Raw genomic sequence first — 22,688 nt, forward strand, 5'->3', positions numbered from 1 at the left:
GGAATAGTGTGGGTCTCTGCCTGCCAAAGAGCTGGAATTTGTGTTATTTATGACCTATTTAGGAAGACAAGTCACCATTGCTATTCCCGCCCCACTCTACCCTTGAGGCCGGCCCATGGATGTGAGGAGTGAAACCTGACCAGGCCACGAGGCCAGACGAATTGTGCCTCGGCTACAACGTTTTAAGCGCAAGCTCAAACCCCACGAAAATACAGGAAATTCAGAAGACAGACCCGGCACGAACGATTCTGGCCTCGGGAACAAATTTTACTGCAAAACAGGTCTATATACATCACAACCAGACCCGGCACGAGCGATTCTGGGCTCAGGAGTAAATTTTACTGCAAAACAGGTCTATATACATCACAAAGTTTTAAAATGCTTCTACAGCGATATATGCTTCATTCAAATAACTAATACATTATATAAAAACACAAAATTTGATTTCTGTTAAGCCAAGTGACTGAGGCCCGGCCTCACTTGCCTCAGTCAATCAGCCGCCACTGGTTGATTGGCACCTTCCCTCCAGGGTAATAAAACTCTGTTTGCAAAATTGGCTAATTTCTATAAGGAAGTAGCAGATGAATCTTTTCTTGAGTCATACCATCAAATGAACACTTCCGTCACCACCATACCAGGATTATTCTAGTCATATTTGAAAGGCACAAACTTAGAGGGTGCGAAATTAATCTTCTGTTCTTTAGAAATCTTTCCCATGGCTGCTTTCTGACAAACATGTTTTCTTGAAAAACTCGGACCACCATCTTTTGAAGTAGATTTTTCATTAACAGTTTCAACAGAGAAATTTTTTACTTACTCTTTTTATTTACTTCTCAGGTGTGTAGACTCTGTCATGACGTCTGATTACTTTATTAATAACACCAAAATCGCGGTCATTAGATAGTCCCTTCACTTTAGAAGTAGAATTATATTTCTTATATACTTCTCAGGATGAATCTTTATTTTCTTTCCTTTACGGAAGTAAACTGATGCAGCATTACCTCTGTCTTCTGTATCTGATATGATTGCTGCAGTCACAAACTCAGAACTAATATGATTGTTAAGCTTGAAAGAGAATGATATAACAATAATTTAAAACAGAAAACAAAATTAAGGCGGGAACAACAACTGTTCTGATCAATATTGAAGATTCCTTGAACAACCTTCACTGCAGATAGGGCATGATTCAGTGACTCAGGCCTTTTCTGCAAGGATTGTAAATTTAAAAGCCGTGAAACTCTAAATACAAGCTCTTGACTCATGCCCTTGTTCTTGCGAATGGTAGATCTACCTTTTAGCTATACATTTCAATGAAAACATATTTTCGCGCAAAATGTTGACTCATGACCTTTCTCCAATGACCGATTCAATTATTAAAAATCCGTACATTTTGTTAACCTTCAGTACTGTAATAGTATATTACGATACAAGGTTGGGAAGTGCCTTTTACAAAATCGAGGAAAAGTTTGAAAAAACGAGCATCTTTTCAGTTTCCGAGATTTTTTAATGCACTTCAAAAACGTGTATTGTACAACTTATTTTGCACAATCTAATTTTTAAAACTGCAAATACAATATATTTTACATTGAAAATTTTAGAGCAATTTTATTCCAAAGCCTTGACAAAAGTGCACTATAATGGTAACTAAGTAACAATAAATGCATTGTAAGGGGTGTATATTATGAAGAATGGTTTCCCTAGCAACAAGTTTCTGTGTGGGAATTCTAACTTTCCAGGCCTAACAACAATAGCTGTAAATACAACAAAAAAAAAACACGATCGCGCGAAAAATACATTGCGTCTCTGGGTAAATTACTATTTCTAATTTTTAGCTTTCCTCTAATTTCTAGTGAGTACCACTGTTATAAAAGCTTTTAATTGCAAAAGCACGTTGTGCACCGCTCCACCTTTCCATGATGACTAAATTGCATTATTGGCAATAATGTGCGCGCAGTCTATCGTCCCTCAACTGTACTCTAACAAACTTACGTTTCTTTGCATGGGACCATGAAACTTTTGATAGATATGTGTGCAGACACATGAATTTAACATTTTTAAAAGGAATTGTAAGAATCCTTTTTACAAATGTAATCTTCATCTTACGATATTTGGTCCGTTGATGTGACATATTAATGAATTTAAATACTATTATAGTCACAATCGTGCCATGGTAGTATTTAAATTCATTAATATGTCACATCAACGGACGTATATACGTCACCAAACATCGTAAGATGAAGATTACATTTGTAAAAAGTTTCTTCACACCCATAAGCATTGCTAACTAGATCAGACGCTATGGACAGTATACTCTATAACAGAGTCGCCAGTATGAAAGGATAATTCCAAGCCTTCGGCGTGAGACGAACTTGATAGCTCAGTGGTAGAGCGCCTGACCGGAGGACAGGAAATCGCAGGTTCGATTCCCGCTCGAGGTTGTGTAATTTTTCTTTCATACCATGGCATGATTGTGACTATAATAGTATTTAAATTCATTTATAAGAATCCATTGAAATTTGTAATTTTTATTTACGTTTTCATCCCTAAAAATCTCGCATAAACTAAATTTTAACAAATTTTTTCTTTGCTTCGAAAATCTAAACCTATGATAGATACTGATGTAAGCACACGAATTTAACACTTTCTGAAAGAATTAGAATAATCGGTTGGAATTTATAGATTTTATTAACGTTTATACAAATCGCAGTTTTGTCTCTTGAAACGAACGATTTTCCCATTTGGAAGTCATACACTAACAAACTTGTGTTTCTCTGCACAGCACAATTGAAGGGCATACATACTGCGCTGAATTTAACGATGAAATCATAACTATTAATATTTTCGTCTATGAAGAACGATTGCTATAATTACAGAACATTTTTGAAAGTCTCTCTTGAAACTATAGACGTTATTCAGGAGATGCTGAGATTGTGCTAAAACAATAATAAATCGGATTAAACCAATGCTGGAATGAGAATGGCAGAGGAAAATGAAGTACTCGCCGAAATCCGACTCCCACAGTCGCTTTGACAACCAATGTGGAATTGAATTTCTTGAGAAACCTTCAACTAACTCAAGTAGACTACGTTTGAGGTCTTCGTTTAAAAAAGAAACAGAAGACTTTACTAGTTTACCTATCTCGATTTTAATTTTGTAGGTTATGAACCGTAGTAAGTACAATGGCTCGTTCTGACGTTGCAGTACGAAGGACAAAGCCATGGTCGAGCTAGGGCGATCACAGCAACGCCCCGGAAACTCCACGCTTGAGCGACAATCCCTTATTTCTTCTTGAACGTTTGGGATTACGTAATTATTGGTTTCGAATTCACTACATATGATTAAAGAGCCTACGAGGTTCCATTCTCGACGTGGGCAATGGAAGAAATTTATCTTCCGTCCACGGAACTGGATGTTTGTCCGTTGTCTTGCGATTGTCCTGTCATGCCTCAGTAGTGGCTCTGCGTCATGCCGATGCCATGACCATGGAGGCTCGCATTTGTGAAATATCTAGTGTGCGATCCAATGAACCCTCTTATCCGCGTGTAAGTCTGATAAAAAGGGAGGTAAAGCATAATAAGAAATAAAGATTAATGGATTCATCTTATACAACATAGTTATGCACAATGTGTTGTATAACCTTGTGTTATCGTACAGCGGTGGTAAGGGAGTAACCAGTAATTTGGGAATGCATCCGCAGAAAAGTCACACGTCTCCTATTTCTCTTCAACTAACTACATACCCGCTACCTCTCTTATGTTGAGTTCTGGTTTCGTACATCTCTGATAGCATAAATTTATCTGAGGAGCATAATATCGAAGTTAGACAACTCTATTTTTTGCGATTTCGAGATATTGATTGTTTCTCATAGAATTGGTGTGCTGAATGCGATTCTGGAACTGTTTAGTTTCAAAAACAGACAGAACAGAGCGAAAATAGCACTTAATTGTGCGCTTTAGAATCAAAATGTGGACAACTCCACTGTGGCTTGGTTTCAAATTAGGACAATTCCTTCAGTAGCCAATGAGAAGCCCACATTCGTACCACCTTTTCCCATCACGCATCGCAAATCCAACATGGCTGATTGTTTATATTATAATCTGTTTGTGGATGAATAAGTACTGTTTTACTTAAATTTCCTTTGAAACCGAGTTAGAAGAGCTTTAGATTCAAAAGCAGACAATTTCGCTTTAAATATGGCTTCATTTGGTTTCAGAAACAGACAACTTCATGACTTAGTTTCAGAGCTGGACAACTCCACTTTTTAAACTTAAATTTCGACCAGAATATTAATTTTAATCACATTTTGAGACTGAAAAAATATTTCTATGACCCATGAGAATGTTTAAAAAAAAGTACGTATAACGGTGACATTGGTTTCCAAGTGTCTAGTTTTTCGGCTCTCCTGTAAAAAAAAATGGAGTTGTCCAACATTGATACCATGCTCCTTATCTTATGTAGCACTATAAACGCTATATTTCTTGTCTGCAAAGTTATGCTGTAGGCCTATTTTTCTTCTATGATATCTAACATCGGTTGCCTTAAAATCCTTTGTCCCGCTTTCATATAAAATGCAATTCAGACTATCGTATTGCTATGAATAGGACATCTTATCGTTAGGTGAAACCTAAAACAATATGCCAATACGTTGCATGAACATGTGAGTCCGTGTGATCAGAAGCTATGTATGTATGTATGTATGTATGTATGTATGTATGTATGTATGTATGTATGTATGTATGTGTGAGGGAGTCAAAAAGTAATCTTAATAATTGTTTCTTTTAATTATATGTACAATAAGACTACAAACACTTCATCACTTTTAACATAGTATAACAGGAACACTTGCATTGAACGTAGTGGGGACTATGTTGAAAAGTGATTAAATGTTTGTAGTCTTACTGTACAAATTCAATTAGTAAAACAATTTTTAAGGTTACTTTTTGATTCTCCCTCGTATCTATCTATCTATCTATCTATCTATCTATCTATCTATCTATCTATCTATCTATCTATCTATCTATCTATCTACTGTTACGCAGGCGGCCCGGGTTCGAATCTCGGTCTCATAGTGACACTTATGGCGGACAAGGTCGCAGTTGGGTTTTTCTCTGGGTTCTCCCGTTTTTCCCCATATTAGGCATTTACATCATTCCGTCACCATTTCTCCACTTCGTTATCATTCCGTAGCATTCCCCGATCGCCGGCTGGCGACGCACGGAGGGTGCTGGCCTAGGGATGAGTGGAGTTGCCTGCTCGAAACCTGAGTATATAGAGAACCTTAGTGTGGTCAGCCGGTGTGGGTTTGGGAATGCACCACTAGAAGGTTAGCGCAATAGACCTTAACAGGTCGCAGTGCTGGGCCATAGTGTCCCCTCTGTAAATTCCATTCCAATCCATGTATGTATGTATGTATGTATGTATGTATTAACATTACCCGGTGGCAGTGATATATAATATACAATAAAAGCATTACAATAATATTACAGTAATGAAATTACAATAATTGCAGGAATAAATAAATAAAATAAACGTAAATTTAATTCTAACCAGTGGCGGTTCCTCGGGGGAGGGAAGGGAGGAACGTCCTCCTCACATTTTCTTCTTTTGAAAGTAAATACCAAATAAAACATGTGTCTTGAAATTAGAGGAAGATTCGATAATTTTAAGTTCACAGCTATAAGAAAAACTCGGTTAATCGAGTTTTAAACGACGCGCGCTCATGTGCTGTAGAAAACTGTGAGAAAGATGCGAGATTGTCTGTGTAGAGGAAAGGCACTCCATTCCTCCTCTACTGCAGTTAACACACATACACATACAGTGTAACACACATAGACCGGCCAGAGGAAGAAGCAGAGTTTTAAAGCAAGTAAATGAACGGAGAGGGAGGAGATCCTCCTCTGAATCAATTATGGGCAGGAAATAGAAACCGACTGGTCGTGCAGCAAGCTCGCTACCGCTGCCATCTAACGATGTTGCATTCAACCGGACTATAACACATCTAGGAGACACAACAAAAACAGTTTTAACGCAACGCTATGAAAGACACCATGTAAACTTTTTTTTTTTAATTATAAATAAAAAATATTATACATTGAATTTTATATAGGCTACTATTCATGGATATTTGAAAGTTAAAGTCGGGTTTATGTAAAACAAAGAGGAAGTAGTTTTACGTAATTGGCCCCTGAAATTCACTTCTATTAATTGTTTACTAGACAGGGCAACAGCCAAGTTGTCAGTTTTGTACAAATATATTTGAAACTGAAAGTAGGTACTCCAAACTACATCATTTTTAACATAAAAAATTAATCGGCCACCGGCAGCTGTGAACAATAATGCTAGTATGACTTTACAAGAACTGACATTCTTCAAAAGTATGTGATACTGAACTTGTAAAATGTACATGTGGCAACACAGACCACGTGGGTGGGTGCAGTATTCTCGCTTTCCTCAGATTATTTCCCATTTCCATTTCCGTAAAACGGTTCCGGTTACGAGTTTAGTAGCTAGTCTCTTCCAACACATGTGATGCTGTAGTGTGCTCGAAAAATGCTACGAGGTTGTGAATTCCCTTGTAATTGTTAATTTGTGCAATTATTCAACAATGAATGGAAGTGAAATCATAATATATTTTGGACAATTTAGGAAACTAAGTTTACAAGAACAGATTATTGCTATACAGGAGGGAAGGACAACCCCAACCCCAACACTACCTGGTCTTACATGTATGCATGTAAGCTAATTTGTAGCATGTTTCATTCAAGAAGGTGTCATTTAGTGCTGTTAATTTTTTCCTCCTCTTAAGAAATATGCAGGAGCCGCCACTGATTCTAACTATAAATAAATGCAATAAACCTAGGACTATAAATAAAAAGGCTATGTTATAATAACGCCTACTACTGCGTGTTCAGTTCAAAGTATATCATGGCTCGCTGTATGACGTCATGTGGCTAGCCGATGAGCCTAGAGAATTCAGTCTTCCTACACTTCCGCAAAGGCGTATTACCTATGTGCCAGAGAAGTTGCCTGGCAAGTACGGCGTTCATTCAGAAGAGTACTTACCGATACGTACGGTAACGCCGGTAGTGGCAGGAATGTGAACTGTTTGGAAACACGTACTGAGGTGAGTTTTTTTTTCTTTATGTGGAAAGGGTTAAGACGATTACTTACGTATTTATTGACATTAACTTCGACTGTCAACATGGACACGGAGCATCTAATTTGTATTGTGGAATGTTGCCGTACGCAACCGATGATAACAAATACCATGCGTACGACTTGCCCGCGCAAAACACAGTTCGAAAGAGGTTATGGTAGCACACAGACCGTACAGACTGCCATCTGTTGCTACGACGTTCAAGTTATACCGTCCACGTTCTCAACTTCAGATTGAACGCCTTGAATAATAGGCAACTTCTCTGACATAAAAGCTGAAACTCGCTTCAAATCGCTGACTCACAGCAGTGATATCATGACACACTTTGAAATGAACACCCAGTATAAGCAAAAGTAAACCTAACTATATTCTTAAGTATATTATGCCTGGTGGTTCTGTGATGTTGTAGGCTGGAATAAGCTTGACAGCAAGGACAGAGCTGATCTTCATTGCCTTACAGCACTTCGGCAAGTGCAGGAAATCCTTCAGGAGCATATAATAAAAGTTTAAAGTTCAATCTATAAGATTTATCTATTTTGCAAATGTTTATTTGCTATAACATTGTATATGGAATATTAACGTTTTCGCCTTTTCGGCATCATCAGATATTGTTAAGAAACACGAAATCTAAACCTTGAACAAATTAAAATGTACATAGTAATATGCATGACAAAATGGACTTTCATGAGTTTTATGTAGTTATGTCTTATTAATGAAAAAGGTTTATTTTGAAAAAGATTTCCAGGAAATGTAAATTTGGAAAATGTCGATATGATTTCTGGTACATATAACTCATGTCACAAAACACATATAAAATAATAATAATAAAAATTGACAAAAGTGTTTTATATATATATATATATATATATATATATATATATATATATATATAATATATACTGCATTAAGTCATTAACAGAAATACAAATATCAGAAAATTAATGAAATATTGGTGGAAAAGACTCAATTGTTGAATTTGTAATTAATTACCGGGGATTATGAGTGGAATGGTGATATAATATCAATCCATTTTATATTTAAATAACATTTGCTATAAAATCAACAATAGATAATTTGATAAAATCTTATGTATCGTAGTATGTGTGTGTCATGCTGTTGAACTAGATTTATCTGAAAACAAAATGAATTGTAAAATACTTCAGGAGCATATTGTGTCATTTGCTCCATTTATTGGCTATGGTTTCCTGCTTATGCATAACATTTCACACCCGCATGTGGCTCAATGTGTGCAACAGTTCCAAAATGAGATTCCGGATTCATGTCATGGAATGACCTGCTCGAAGTCCGGATTTGAATCCTATCGAGCAGCTGTGGCATAATCTGAGAAGAAGAGTCCGCCAACATTACCCGGACACCCACAAGAACTTGCGGGAGGCTTTCCTAGAAGGATCAGGAGCATCCCTGAGAGGTTTGAATGGCGTAATTAATGAGAGATGACAGTATACGATTTTAAAGGTGAGAATAAAGTGTCAGTGAAGTGCAGTAAACAAAAAAGAAGTGTTAGAGTGAGTAGGCCTAATGAATGAGTTCTCGAAACAAAACAGTGTAAATATTTTGTGTACTTATGTCCTTGCAAACATTCACTTAAATTGTTATAAAAATAAACTTTTTTTCATAAACAGAATTTTAAATTTAACTGTAATTTAGTACTGCACGATAAAAGAATACGATAACATAGAAATGTATAAAATAATTCTTTATTTTAAAAAATATTGAAGTGTTGCGTTTTTTTGTCCTATCAGTGTATACTGAATCTCTGATAAGCTGGGAAACATACTCCCGAGAGCCCTCACCCTAATGCACTGCATGTAAGGAAAATGAGGAAAAATCAATAAGCCTGTTATGCACGACTTCGTTCCAAAGTTTACGAAGCCATTCCCTAGAAAAGATCCTTTGTGCGTCTCTGATAGTGCTTTTTCTAATTCAGGAAGTGTTTCCTGGTCCACACCTGCGGAGTAACGGTTAGCGCGTCTAGCCGCGAAACACAGGTGGCCCGGGTTCGATTCCCGGTCGGCGCAAGTTACCTGGTTGAGGTTTTTTCCGGGGTTTTCCCTCAACCCAATATGAGCAAATGCTGGGTAACTTTCGGTGTTGGACCCCGGTCTCATTTCACCGGCATTATCACCTTCATCTCATTCAGACGCTAAATAACCTAAGCTGTTGATAAAGCGTCGTAAAATAACCTACGGTACTAAAAAAAAAAAAAGGAAGTGTTTCCTTAAGGATGAAGATTTTAGAAATGTCTGTAACTGTTCCATTCGATCGTCCTTGTGTTTTATAGCTAATTATTTATTACTGGTAGTTGAAAATTGATTTAAAATGTACCTGCTGTAGCCTACATCCTATAATTTGTATACCATATATTTATGCTGAAGTGTTCTAATGCCAGTTCGTATCATTTTATACGTCACATTTAAGTATCATATGATAACGACGATCTATAACTGTTACGGAGATAAAAACTATGATAAGGAATGATTAGCCTATTCTAGCGAATATTTTATCACTTTTACAGTCAGTTACATCACATCAGCCATCCTACTCAGTTATTACGTGATTATGATTAAGCATTCTTTCGATTCCCCTGACGCACGAGACATATTCAACGCTAGATTTTGTGGTTTAGGGTGTAGGTTACAGTGTTATCTTTCGATTCCATTTTCTTCGTTGCATATACTGATTTGTACTACACTATCTTATCCTTACACCACTTATCATGCTATGTCATCCTCGTTCCTTAACTGTCCAGTATTTATACGAATGAAGTCTCAAGGCCGCTATGTGGTAGAACTTGCGTGCGTATGAATTTGCACTTCGTGGGACTGGAAGGTATTGGTGTTTCTTCCTAACAAGCATCATTCCAAGCGAGTGGCATCAGTACCAACGATTACCGGGATAAATTATGGAGAATCTACGGCAAAGGAAGGTAATAAAGCATTGTTTTATTGTATTATGTTTTTAATCCTAATTTGAAACATTTATGTAAATTTCGAACATCAAAAAATAGCCGACAGGGTGCATTGATGTCAACTAGCAGACGATTCAACGCTGTTCAAATCAGAATGGAAGTTCTGTTAAATTAAAGAGTGCCAAATTTTGCAGTAGTTAAATTAATGATTTACATTTCAGTGAGTTCTAAAATCCAATGACTTTATATTCAGTTCATAATCCACCAGTCGGATCTATACTTTTACGTAGTAAATGCCACATGTACGTTAATTGTTAGTATGTAAGCAGTGGAAAGGAGATAGGTTATAATAATGAAATAATAACATGTATTTTGTGATGTTACTATTTATGCAAATATTAAGCAATAAGTTATAACAATACATGAATATAGTAAATTTATCCTATGTTAATTTTATATTGGTATGAGGAGATAATGTAGTTGTGGGCTATATAACCTTTTTATGTGCCTTGTGTAAATTCAATTTTTTCAATGACGTTTACTAAATGACACATTTTGAGCTGTCAAAGTAAATTAAGAAAGATTATAATAAATTTAGTTGTATTGTTCTGGTTTCATTCAAGAAGGAAATATCTAGCCTATACCGTAATTGTACATTTACTAACAATTTGCAAGGCTGATCTCAACTTCTGTCTGTACGGTAATTCATTTCATGCTCTTTAATGAAAGATTACATGAACACAAACAATTTGTGTTCTTATTAACTTATTACAATTCAGTACCGTGTGTGTTTTACGTATGTATATTTCAAGTGGTTTAGTACTAAATATTACAACTTATTTTCTTAAAGTAAGTAGAGTAGGTATCCGTAAATAAGTTTTGATACTAGGCCTATTTCACAAAAGCCATTCCATTCGTTCTAAATATCAATACTGTAGATGAGGTTATTATATTGCTTATCCATTTTCCTTTTCATTTAAAGTATAATAGACGTATAAAGGTTTGAACTAACTTAAATATTTATTTTACTATTGTGATAGTAAAACAAACTTAAAAATCTGATTATACTTAAAATGGTGGTATGTAATGATACTCAAAGTTTTTTATTGTACAGTGTTGGCCCAAAGTTCAGGACATATTCATGTGAATAATGTTTTATTCGATTTTAAAGTGAAAATTTAAACTAATTCAAATGTGTTAGGCTGCAGCCATATGTAGGCCTATACGATTGTAATTAGTCTAATTAGCTTCACCATTCTGGATATATTGCAGTTTTAGGGATTAAAATATAACATTTATTATAATTAGTGTGTTTTTCACTTCTTTACATGTAGATTATCAAAATTATAATTCATTTGACCATTGGAAAATATCTCATATTATGTGTTTATTGTAAGTTACTAGATAAAATAATACAAGTGAAGGTTTTAACAATAACAGCGGATTTGCGTCCCTTCCTTCAAACCTAAAGAAATACAGCAGCAACATGTATTGTACTCGCCTCTGATTTTCTCTTCTTTGTTTTTTTTTTTTTTTTTTTTTTGTGAAGCTTTACTATTATTATTCGGATGGTGTGTGCCTGCCATCACTTTCCAGATTGCTTGAATGTGATTACTGTGATTAGTTATAGTATTTATGCCATATTTGTTTATTGGAGTAAATTGTTTTACTTTGACGGCAATTTGCAGTAGCTAGGTCTATATAATTTATTCTTGAGATTTTATAATATACTTAATAAACTTATTAACTTATGTTAACACTAACAGTGAAGTTGCTGTGCTGTGGAGAGGAAATCAATGTCACAGGCTATATATAAATCCCACAAGCCTTCAGTAAGGATTGCCAAAAGACACAGCATACTGAACAAAAATAAACATTTGTGTTATCAGTTTATGATTATTATTTTCAAATGGAAGCTACTCTTGGGAAAGTACTTTTATTCAATAATTATTAGTAATCAGATAGAATATAAAGAAATTTAGGTGTACAGGTATTACATAAAATCTGAACAGAATATCATTACATCTATGGCAATAATATTCAAAATTTTTAAAGGAATTCCAAAGGATTTGAAACATTCAACTGAGAATTTTGGAATTATTCCCCTTGCTCCGAACAGTAGTCCAAATATTTCAATCTGTCCTTGTATATGATAATAATCCTTAAAGTATTGAATTGTAGGGTCATAGATGGTCTTGTTTTCTTCATGTACTGCTACATGTTGTTCAACTGCAGTTTCAAAGCGCACAGTGGGATCGATGATAATTGCTCTGTCATTTCCTCTATCAATGGCAATGATATCAACTCGCCGCGAACTTCCATCTTTTGCAATAACAATTTATCTTATAACATCTTATAACAATTTGTTATAATGCATAAGTTGGGAAGGACCTAGAATCAGATCCTTAAATTACTAAATGTGAGCAAACATTGTGCTTCAAATACAACTCAGTCAATCGAGATATAACGGATGTTACATTTTTACTTTTTTGAAGTGATATATTAACCAAATAAATCTTGTTTTGTCCAATTCTGTGGTTTAAGCCAATAAATATGCATGTAGGTAAGCAGTTAACACTATAAAGTTTCATGAGAAAATTTTAAACTCCCTTGAAAAAAAAAAATAGAATATTTAATAGTTAACTGATATTACAATTTTTGGGAACAAGTTTACAAGTTCGTACCTTTCCATTCAGAACTCTGATTATGTATGTTACAAGGAAAAAATTGAGTTGCACTTTTTCTGTTTTATAGAGAACCAATATGTAGGCCTATGATGGAAAAGATCATTTTCATAGAAAATAAAAATTCTGTGATTTATGACTTTTTCTTAGTGTAATGGATGTTACACCAGTTTTGTAATATTACTAGTAATTCAGTAATGATGTTTTAAATGGTTTTGAGGCAGTATGTTATCTTATAGATACTAATATATCTTACTGAAAGTTAACTTTAAGTAATAAATAATATTCCCATACATTTAACTTTAGATTAAATACCACTGTGATGTACAATTATAATTGATAAGAAGGAAACGCAAAGAACAATGGTTATTATAGATTTTGGGTTGGAATTTTATTGCATCAATATAATGTATGCCCTAAAGACGTTATATAACATGACCCATATTAATCATTGAAATTTCAGAATAGTTCTCTTTTAATAACCGATTTCAGAATTACTTTTGAAATACAACTGGTTAAGGAAATTCGTAGAGTAGGTACTCTGTTACCTACAGTCTTTACAGTCGCTTCCCCTTTATTATGCTTTCACTTTATTATTTTTGTAAAATTACAATCCTATCAGCGTGCAGAGCTGAGAGGTCCCGGGTTCGATTCCCAGTGACGGAACGAATTTTTCTCAATTTAATAGGTATTACAATCCTATTTGAGAAGAAGGAAAACATAACTGTGGCATATTTCACACTGGTTTGCCATGCACAATTCACTATCAAGATTGCAATATAGAACTTGTAACAACGATCTTGGAGTTGATGAAGTCCCTGATTAGAGAATTCAGAGATAGCCTCTACCAGAAATGATACGTCAGCATGCTGTATACACACACATATTGTGAAGTGTTTTACTATAAGGTAGGCCTAGTACATACTTAGACTTCAACAAACAAAATTTGATAACACAATCTCAAGAGAAAAAAATATTGGAGTGCAACAGGTTAAATGATTTTATTGTCAAACGCCTGGCATTAGAAAACAATAACACATATTTCGGTCTAAGTTCATTTATAATTTATACCTTGACAGAGATATCGAACTTTTCTTCAAAAAGTGCATGAGCTTCATCTATTTTCATTTCAAGGTAAACATTTCTGCAAGTGCATTCTTTCACCAGTTTTATTATATGTCACTGATTTGAAGTCACGTTTATCAGAAGCCTGTCAGTCAATCTCATCACTTTCATAAAATTTAATCACATTATTTACAATTTCTAACGAGGTTGATCTAGATGAGGATAGTTTCTTCCTTTCATGAAAGTCATTCCGAAAGGTTTCTTTCTTAAACTGACGAACTACAACTTTTATTTCTTGTGTGGACTATGTGGATTGTATTCTTCACCTGACATAATTAGGAACATAAAATCCAGACGTTTGAGATGGGCAGGACATGTAGCACGTATGGGCGAATCCAGAAATGCATATAGAGTGTTAGTTGGGAGGCCAGAGGGAAAAAGACCTTTGGGGAGGCCGAGACGTAGGTGGGAAGATATTAAAATGGATTTGAGGGAGGTGGGATATGATGGTAGAGACTGGATTAATCTTGCTCAGGATGGGGACCAATGGCGGGCTTATGTGAGGGCGGCAATGAACCTCCGGGTTCCTTAAAAGCCAGTAAGTAAGTAAGTGGACTATGTGGAAGGGCAGATTGTACAGCTCGCGCAGAAGATCTGAAAGCCTGGTTGACGTCATTGGAAGGGAGGGACAACTGAGTGAAACCAAGCCCCTACAGTCTCGGCTGCGCGAAACGAGGAAACCGGGGCAAATTGAACGCTGCGCTTGCCGCCATATTGTTGGAGAGCAGAGAAATAATAGCAGTGCGTAAATCACGCAATTTAACGCTGTGATGATCTAAAATTGACATATTATGGCCATTTTCGACGTTTAACGTAAAATTAGGACGAAATAAATATATTCAAAGTTTCATTGATATGTGTTAGAACATTAAAGAAAAGAAAATACGTATGCAGCAATTTATAGAAAACATACTGATACATCTATAAATAGGCCTACACAATACACATTATAGATTGTATAATTTTACGATAATCAGCAAATTGTTAGGTTTCAGAGAATCTAAAATTATATTAACATATTAACTCTTAGATCACAAGGCATAAATATATGCACCTTGATTACACAAGTTCTTGTTATAATCAAATTCCTAAGTGAAATAAATATGCGATATTCAGTATAGACTTGTTGTTAAGTTTTAGAGAATCAAAAATAAATTACATTACCGGTACTTTTAGACCACAGGACATAGGTAATCTTGCAAAATATAATATGCGAAGGTAGCCAAATTACATTGAATTCATTCTTCAATTAATAAAGGGAATGCTATCAATTATAAAAAGTGTCGGTACCTAATACATTGCAAACAATAGGTAACGTGAAGACCTAAAAACTAAACAATCACTTTATGCAAGATAAAAAAACCACATACTTTTTATGTGTGGATTTTTTACATATTATATTTTTATTTTAAATAAATAAAACAGATATATTATCATTGCTTGCGGAGTGATGGTACATAATTTTTATGCACATGTGCAATATCAATAAGATGCCATTTCTTGCTTTTGTTAATAAAATATATCCGGCAAAATGTAAAAGAGTTATTTATAGGTGAACTCTGAATCATAAATTCACAAAGGAGGCTTAGCTATTATAGCTATTTATTTATTTATTATCTGTATATTTATTTATCCATATATGGATCTTGAATGAAAGTTTATTATCTTGCAGATAAATTCATTTACATAATAAAAACAAAAAGTGATCTTTCCACTAATGTTTTAACATCTGATGTGTAATTCTAAATAATTCAATCAGTGGGATTTCTCTACAGTCTGATATACCTGTACTAACAATTAAGTATTCTTTATTGTCGTAAACTACTGATTGATTTTTAATGATATTGATATTGTAACAACAGAGATAATATTATATCGTACCTTTTGCAAATAGCTTGGAAAATTAAACAGGGATGGTATTATCGCCGCGCTCTCATGGTTAACATTCGGCAGGTCTTTGAGCGGCCTCATGCGTTCGGCAGGTCTTTGAAATTTAATTGTATTATTGTTTTCAATTTCTTGTGTCGCCGCTCCAATCACTCGCCTCAATTTCAATAATGCAACCAATAAGCTGCTTCAATTATTATTAAATGACACTTACTTGTCTAATCCACGTAGACTAAACCCGAGGTTGCAATGTCTTGTGCTGAGGACGAACATTAAGGTATGTGATTAAAAATTATTATTAAAGAGTTATTATTAAGAGTTAAGAAAGCCAACGTACTCGTATATGAAATAATAATAATAAATAATAATAATAATAATAATAATAATAATAATAATAATAATAGCCATTTAACAATATAACAAACTAGTGCTTATTCTTATCGAGAAAGTAGACGTGACAACGTGACGCTTAGAGTGAAACCTACAGAGCAACAATCGGTCGGCAAAATTATTTTTTTAAACCACACCGCACGTTATTGTATGATGCCGACATGTTAAGCATGAGTCCGCGGCGATAATATATCATCTTTCAAAATTATATTGCCATTACTTTCACACTATTCACTAAAAACACCCGAGACAAAACAAAGGACAAGTATGACAATCGTGTTTACCGCTCTATTTCTACCAGTAGCATGGCGGCGTAAACATGCGCAGACTGGTTTCAATTTTGGACAGCACACCAGCGCTCTGTGTGAGTCTAGTATACTATTATAACGTCTTTGAGTGAAACCAACAAAATATGCGCGCTAAACATCTAACTAAAAACATTGACCTCTTACCATATGCCATTAGTCAGAGTCCTCAAGTTCCACTATCCCATCCATTTTATTGTTATAGCTGGAATTACCATCACTGTTATCACTGAGATTTATGATAATGGGGTCTATAACGTCATCAGGAAATAACTCTCATTTCATATAATTATTTTCAATTTCTGTTTAACATTTTCACAAAGAGGATACCAATTTGATTCTTTTGAGAATATTAATCCCTAGATAAGTGCAGAGCTTTCCAAATTAATGAGAAACCTTTGCTAACCTGCAATGTGTATGGTTATTAGGAGCTGTTCCTCTGATACCAACGCTGAGTTGCCGCTCCAAGACTTGCTGTGCAGGTGGTATGGCAATGTATAACTCAGCAGGATACACAACACTTCTTCCCTCAGCTCGATCATTATAAATTCGCCTCTGGTAGTTCATCCTCTTTTGCTTGATATCGTATTTTTCAACTAATAACCTACTTGTTTTCGTTTTCTTTCGAGAAATTCCCAGTTTTTAGCATTGTTCTAACACTAGTATTGCCTCAGTAAATTCAATTGCGTGTTTCAGTTTAATTCATAATGCAGTGACTATTAGGACAGTGCTAAGCTCCCATTATTTCTCATGGCTGTAATCGTGTTTGCAAATTTATTGTTGATCCCTGCTAGGGCACCATTTTTAATATTGGTAGCAAGAAACTATCTAAAGCCCATTAACCTATAACAATAACATTACAAATAATGCAAGACCTCTTCTAGAAATTACCAGGACATTACTGTAGGAATTCTCTAATTGTAGAATTTTTACATGTTTATTTCTTATCTACATTCCAACATCTTCAAGAAATTGTTGATGGGTTCATTTGTGCCATACAGTCGATGAAATTGTGAATTTTGAATATGGGGTATTTCAGAAACTTAGATTCAGTAATTTTTCTTCACTGCACATGTTTTTAAAGGTGACAATAGTAATTTTTTTTTTCTAATTGTATAATTTCCAGAAGTAAATTTCCCAAAAACTTCAAAATGAGTCTTTTTGTCTTCGTTTTTTTATATGTTTCTGTTACTGTTGAAGGAACCGGGCATTTCATCCCCATAAACTTGATAGTTTGGTCTTGTTTTTTTCGAATTGGTGATGAGTATGATGATGATGATAAAGAATTCATGGAATTGTGGTAGAGAAAATGGCAAGTTATCTAATTAAACTTGACTATTGAAACAACCTTTGCCCACAAGAATTATCACTAGAGGATGGTGTTATTAAACCAAACATTTCTTACATTCTGTTAAAAGTAAAACACACTAGCAATTCAGCTAACATTACATTCTCATGGTTTTGCAAGGTGATTTATACAAACATAAGTTAGACATGTTTTTATTTTTATTATTTACTGGACATTGTTGATAAACATACTTATTCTGGTTTCAGCTCACAGGAGAAGATGGATCGCCAACTCACATACCGAAGTCAAAAAAGACATCACAGAGTAGGGGTTCGGGGAAAATGCAAAGATGTTTCTGTATATTAACTGTATTTGTAGTGATTTCAACTTTTGCAATAGGTAAGAAAACACTCTTTTGTTGAAAGAATACTAAATTAAAAAATCTGTTCTAGAAGAATAAAATTCAATAATTTTTAAAATAATTATAGTACAGTGGTGAAAACCCGACATGCCACTGGCATGGCTCAGTCGGTTAAGGCACTTGCCTGCTGGTCTGAAGTTGCACTTGGGCGCAGGTTCGATACCCGCTTGGGCTAATTACATGGTTGGGTTTTTTTTCCGAGGTTTTCCCCAACCGTAAGATGAATGCCAAGTAATTTGTGGCGAATCCTCAGCCTTATCTCGCCAAACACCATCTCTCTATCACCAATCTCATCAGCGCTAAATAACCCAGTAGTTGATACAGCGTCGTTAAATAACCAACTAAAAAAATCTACATATTTTGTAAGCTGAACATAGCCTAATTTTCAAGTTCCATACTTTCAAAATTGTGAACTCATGCAGTGATAACATCACTAAATGAATTGTCTGACTGCTGGTATAACGCCCCTCCCCCTGCATATCTGTGCAACAGTGGTCGAATTGGGCCAGTATGAGCTTGTATGGCAAATTGAAAGTAAAATAAGATGCCAAAAAGTATACCGACAGTAAAAATTTTAAATTGACTTATTTAGTGAAGCTGATTACACAATCAATTATGCTAACCGATAGTGTTGTCATACCTTTTTTTTTTTTTAATCTGAATGAGTAAATGATATTTTAACCACTTATTTATGGCCAGACAGAATAAGAAATGTAGCTGTGCTAAAACGAGTTTATGAAGAAATGCATTACCGGTATTCTTTCTTCACTCACTCTTTCCAACACAGCTTCGTTTCTTATTGTATCTGTCCACTTCACATGCTTCATTTTTCATCTTATCCATATTTCAAATGCTTCTAGTCGTTTCTCTTCACTTTGTTGTAATGTCCATGTTTCTGTCCCATACAACATGTGGATATGTACATTGTTAATGTGAAGGATATTTCGATAGGCTATTGGGAGTAATCTCTTCATTAAACTCATTCACTCTTTCTCTCTCTCCGAAGTGTTTTATCATCTTGACAAGTCAGTCTGTGTCTATGTACAAGCAAGACTTAAAATCTTTTGTCTTCTACGAATGCAGTCATTCATTTTTTGAGTATGTGTTGAAGGATTGGATCCATTAGTCCAGTGTTTTTCAAACTTTTTTGAAGTGGAGACCACTTTTTTAAGTCAGAACAGTTCCGCAGACCACCTTACTCTTGTTCCCTTCGAAAGCAAATTTATCATTTTAGTAGTATATTTTAACATCAATATACTTATATTTTAAAATAGAATTAATTAAAATTAATTAAATTAAATTAATTTAATATTAGTATTAACTGATTAAGCTAATGTTAATTGAAGGAAATTAATTTTTGTTTCTTTAATAATTCAAGGCTATTAGAGTTTGCATAATCTTCAACTTATTAACTAAAAAAATAATAAATAAATAAATGTTGGTACTCACATTAATGAGATGAATGAGCTTGCCGATTCTTGCACAATTGTTTTACATTTGGATGTATGCTGGTAAGCTTAAGTCGGAGATGGTCACATACATCGAGTCGATTTCGTTAGCCTGCTTTGTTTTTATTAGAGTTAGTGATGAAAACTCTTTCTCACAAAGATATGTAAAAGCAAACTGAATTATAGTCTGTAAAGCACCATTGTACAGTTCACGATATTCTCTTTTCACTTGTGATGAGGTCCAGAAATTAACCATACGTTCCGTTTGGAATTTCATTTTAAGTATTGTCTCATTCGAGAGTTCAATTAACTGTTCTCTTTCACTCAATAAAGTTTGTTAGTTTCAATATCGTAATGAAAGTGATTACGAACCCATGAAAATTCGTCATATTTACTTGGAAAATAAGTTTCAAATTGTAACCTCAGAGTTGTATTATTGGTGTACAACATACAGTACGTGACCATTTCAATGTGCAAACTGGGTGTCGGCAAAACTATTAAGAAAGTCATAAATACATGAAAAGGTTCGGTCCTCTGTTATGAATTTGGTGGTCCCTGGCTGGGTTACAGGCACGGTGCCAGATGTGCAGGGAAAAGATGGCGAGAAACACCACGTTCATAGTGCTTTAAATCCCTCTTTTGTTGTTGAGAGTAGAGTGGGAAGTCAGTAGACGAATAGGGTAATAAATTTCATAAAATGTCAGTACTGAGAGAAAAAGTGAAAGGCGATTGCCATGTGTCATTTCCAAACTCTGAGATTTTCAGCTATTGAGTGATAAGCAGTTCGTTTGAATTTTATTTTTTCTTCTGCCTTTTTTGAAGGACCACAAGGGCAGACCTCGAGGACCACAGGTGGTCCGCGGACCATAGTTTGAGAAACGCTGCATTAGTCCATTCTGTTTCATTCTTCTGAGGATTTTGAGCTGTTACTACACATACTTAAACTAAATCACCACTTCCCTGCTGGGAATAGAAGCTGGATGCTTCAGTGTACTAATGGTTTATTTGTAAGACTTAATAAATACGAGGGGGATCCAGGAAATAACGACCGTTCGCGCATACCCGCCGCGCAGCTGACTCCCCTTCCTTGTTTGAAGGTCAACTGGCTTCCTTAACATGTGTTCTCATAATGTTGTGAGTATTGGTTGCAACAAGTCGCCATTGTGCATTTTGTGTTACTTCAAAATGAACGACGTGATTGATAATCCCGCCGACTGTGAGGTGAGGAGTGTGATTCGATTTTTGAATGCTCGACATTTGAAACCTGCAGAAATTTACCGGCAATTGAAAGAAGTGTATGGTGATACTGTAATGAATGAAAGAAATGTGAGAAAATGGTGCGAAATGTTCAACAATGGGCGAACAAATGTCCACGATGAAACTCGACCCGGACGCCCATCACTCTTCACAGAAGACCTGAAGACTAAAGTGAACGACAGAATCTTGCAAGACAGGCGCACATCACTCGACGAATTGCATATTGGCTTTCCTGACATTTCTCGTTCTTTGCTTGGTGAAATTGTGTCGCAACATCTTGGCTACCACAAAATCTGTGCACGATGGGTTCCACGGCAACTGAGTGACCAACACAAAACTCAGAGAATGGCCTCAGCATTGACATTCTTCATGCGATATCACACAGATGGAGACGCCTTTCTTGATCAAATTGTGACTGGTGATGAGACCTGGGTGTCTCACAACACCCCAGAGACCAAGCGCCAATCACGTCAGTGGCATCATCCCTCATCACCCAAGAAACCGAGAAAATTCAAACAGACTCTCTCAACACAAAAAGTCATGGCTACTGTCTTTTGGGATCGCAAAGGTGTTCTTTTGCTGGATTTCATGCCAAAAGGCACTACGATCAATGCAAATCGTTATTGTGAGACTTTACGAAAACTACGGCAAGCCATCCAAAACAAGAGGCGAGGAATGCTTTCGAGAGGAGTTGTGCTTCTTCACGACAACGCCCGCCCGCACACTGCTGCTTCAACTCGAGAATTGCTGGATCAATTCCGTTGGGAAATCTTTGATCATCCGCCCTATAGTCCAGACCTTGCTCCTAGCGATTTTCACCTTTTCACTAAGCTGAAAGACTTTCTGGATGGTACGCGTTTTGGAAGTGATGAAGAGTTGAAGAAGACAGTGAAAACCTGGCTTAATGAACTGGCTGCAGAGGAGTATAACACGGGAATTCTAAAGCTAGTGAACAGATACGACAAATGTTTAAATGTAGGTGGTGATTATGTAGAGAAGTAAAGGAAGCTTCAGTTATGTAACAGACTTTGTTTTTTCAAATAAATATATATTTTTTAATTATTACAACAAAACGGTCGTTATTTCCTGGATCCCCTCATATATACGTGATACATTCTTTATAGATGATGATGTTGCAACTATCACTTTTATTGCAGGTTCATACTTCGATGTTCTTCCCTGGAGTGCATACACTCATGCCACAAATGCCTTGGATAGAGTGGCGTTTATGCTGGGATTGCAGAAGCATTCATATGCTGTTATCATAGATGCTGGAAGCACGGGCTCTCGTGTGCTTGCTTTTACATTCCATGAATCTATTATAGGTAAACTTCCAACTGTGAACACAAGTATCTGTTGTTTACTGTCTGGGCAGTGATGGTTTCACTAAGTCACAAGATATACATTAAATATTGATAGACTAGAAACAAAGTTGAATCTCTTGGTAGAGCAACAGACTAAGACAGGAAGAACTTAAGTTAAAGTCATTGTAAAGGTGCGATTTTTCACTTTGAGAACAGTTCTGACTGGGATCCACTCAGCCTTTTATAAAAGTAAGTAGGGTCATGAAGGGTAAAAGCAAGACAAAATATTCAAATTCTTTTAAATGTCAAAAGAGTACAAGTAGTTATACTTATGATTAGACATCGGATTTATATGCACTAAAAGTTAAGAATTCTGCAAAATGTATTAGAATAAATGTGATGTCCATTGGGAGAGTTTCTAGAAGGTTTCTAGACCTGCTTCATAAGATTCTGAATCTAACTTAAGATAACTGAGTCACTTCAACTTCAGAATG

The 22,688-nt window shown here is 35.4% G+C and overlaps 1 protein-coding gene across 3 annotated transcripts in view; it reads left to right on the forward strand.

Moving 5' to 3' along the window:
• The first annotated feature begins 9,726 nt into the window (after window positions 1-9,726).
• The window catches only part of NTPase (ectonucleoside triphosphate diphosphohydrolase NTPase), a 53,670-nt gene continuing 40,708 nt past the window's right edge, over window positions 9,727-22,688 (forward strand). Inside the window, exons 1-3 of one of the 3 annotated variants that reach the window (XM_069828249.1) lie at window positions 9,727-10,103; window positions 18,031-18,163; window positions 22,048-22,215. In XM_069828249.1, the coding sequence (XP_069684350.1) occupies window positions 10,080-10,103; window positions 18,031-18,163; window positions 22,048-22,215 (325 nt within the window). In that variant the 5' untranslated portion in view covers window positions 9,727-10,079. Of the gene's footprint in view, window positions 10,104-10,213; window positions 10,388-18,030; window positions 18,164-22,047; window positions 22,216-22,688 lie in introns of those variants that run through there. The other 2 variants (XM_069828250.1, XM_069828251.1) reach the window with 2 other exon arrangements.

Source organism: Periplaneta americana, chromosome 6, assembly GCF_040183065.1.
Source record: "Periplaneta americana isolate PAMFEO1 chromosome 6, P.americana_PAMFEO1_priV1, whole genome shotgun sequence".
Lineage (NCBI taxonomy): Eukaryota > Metazoa > Arthropoda > Insecta > Blattodea > Blattidae > Periplaneta > Periplaneta americana.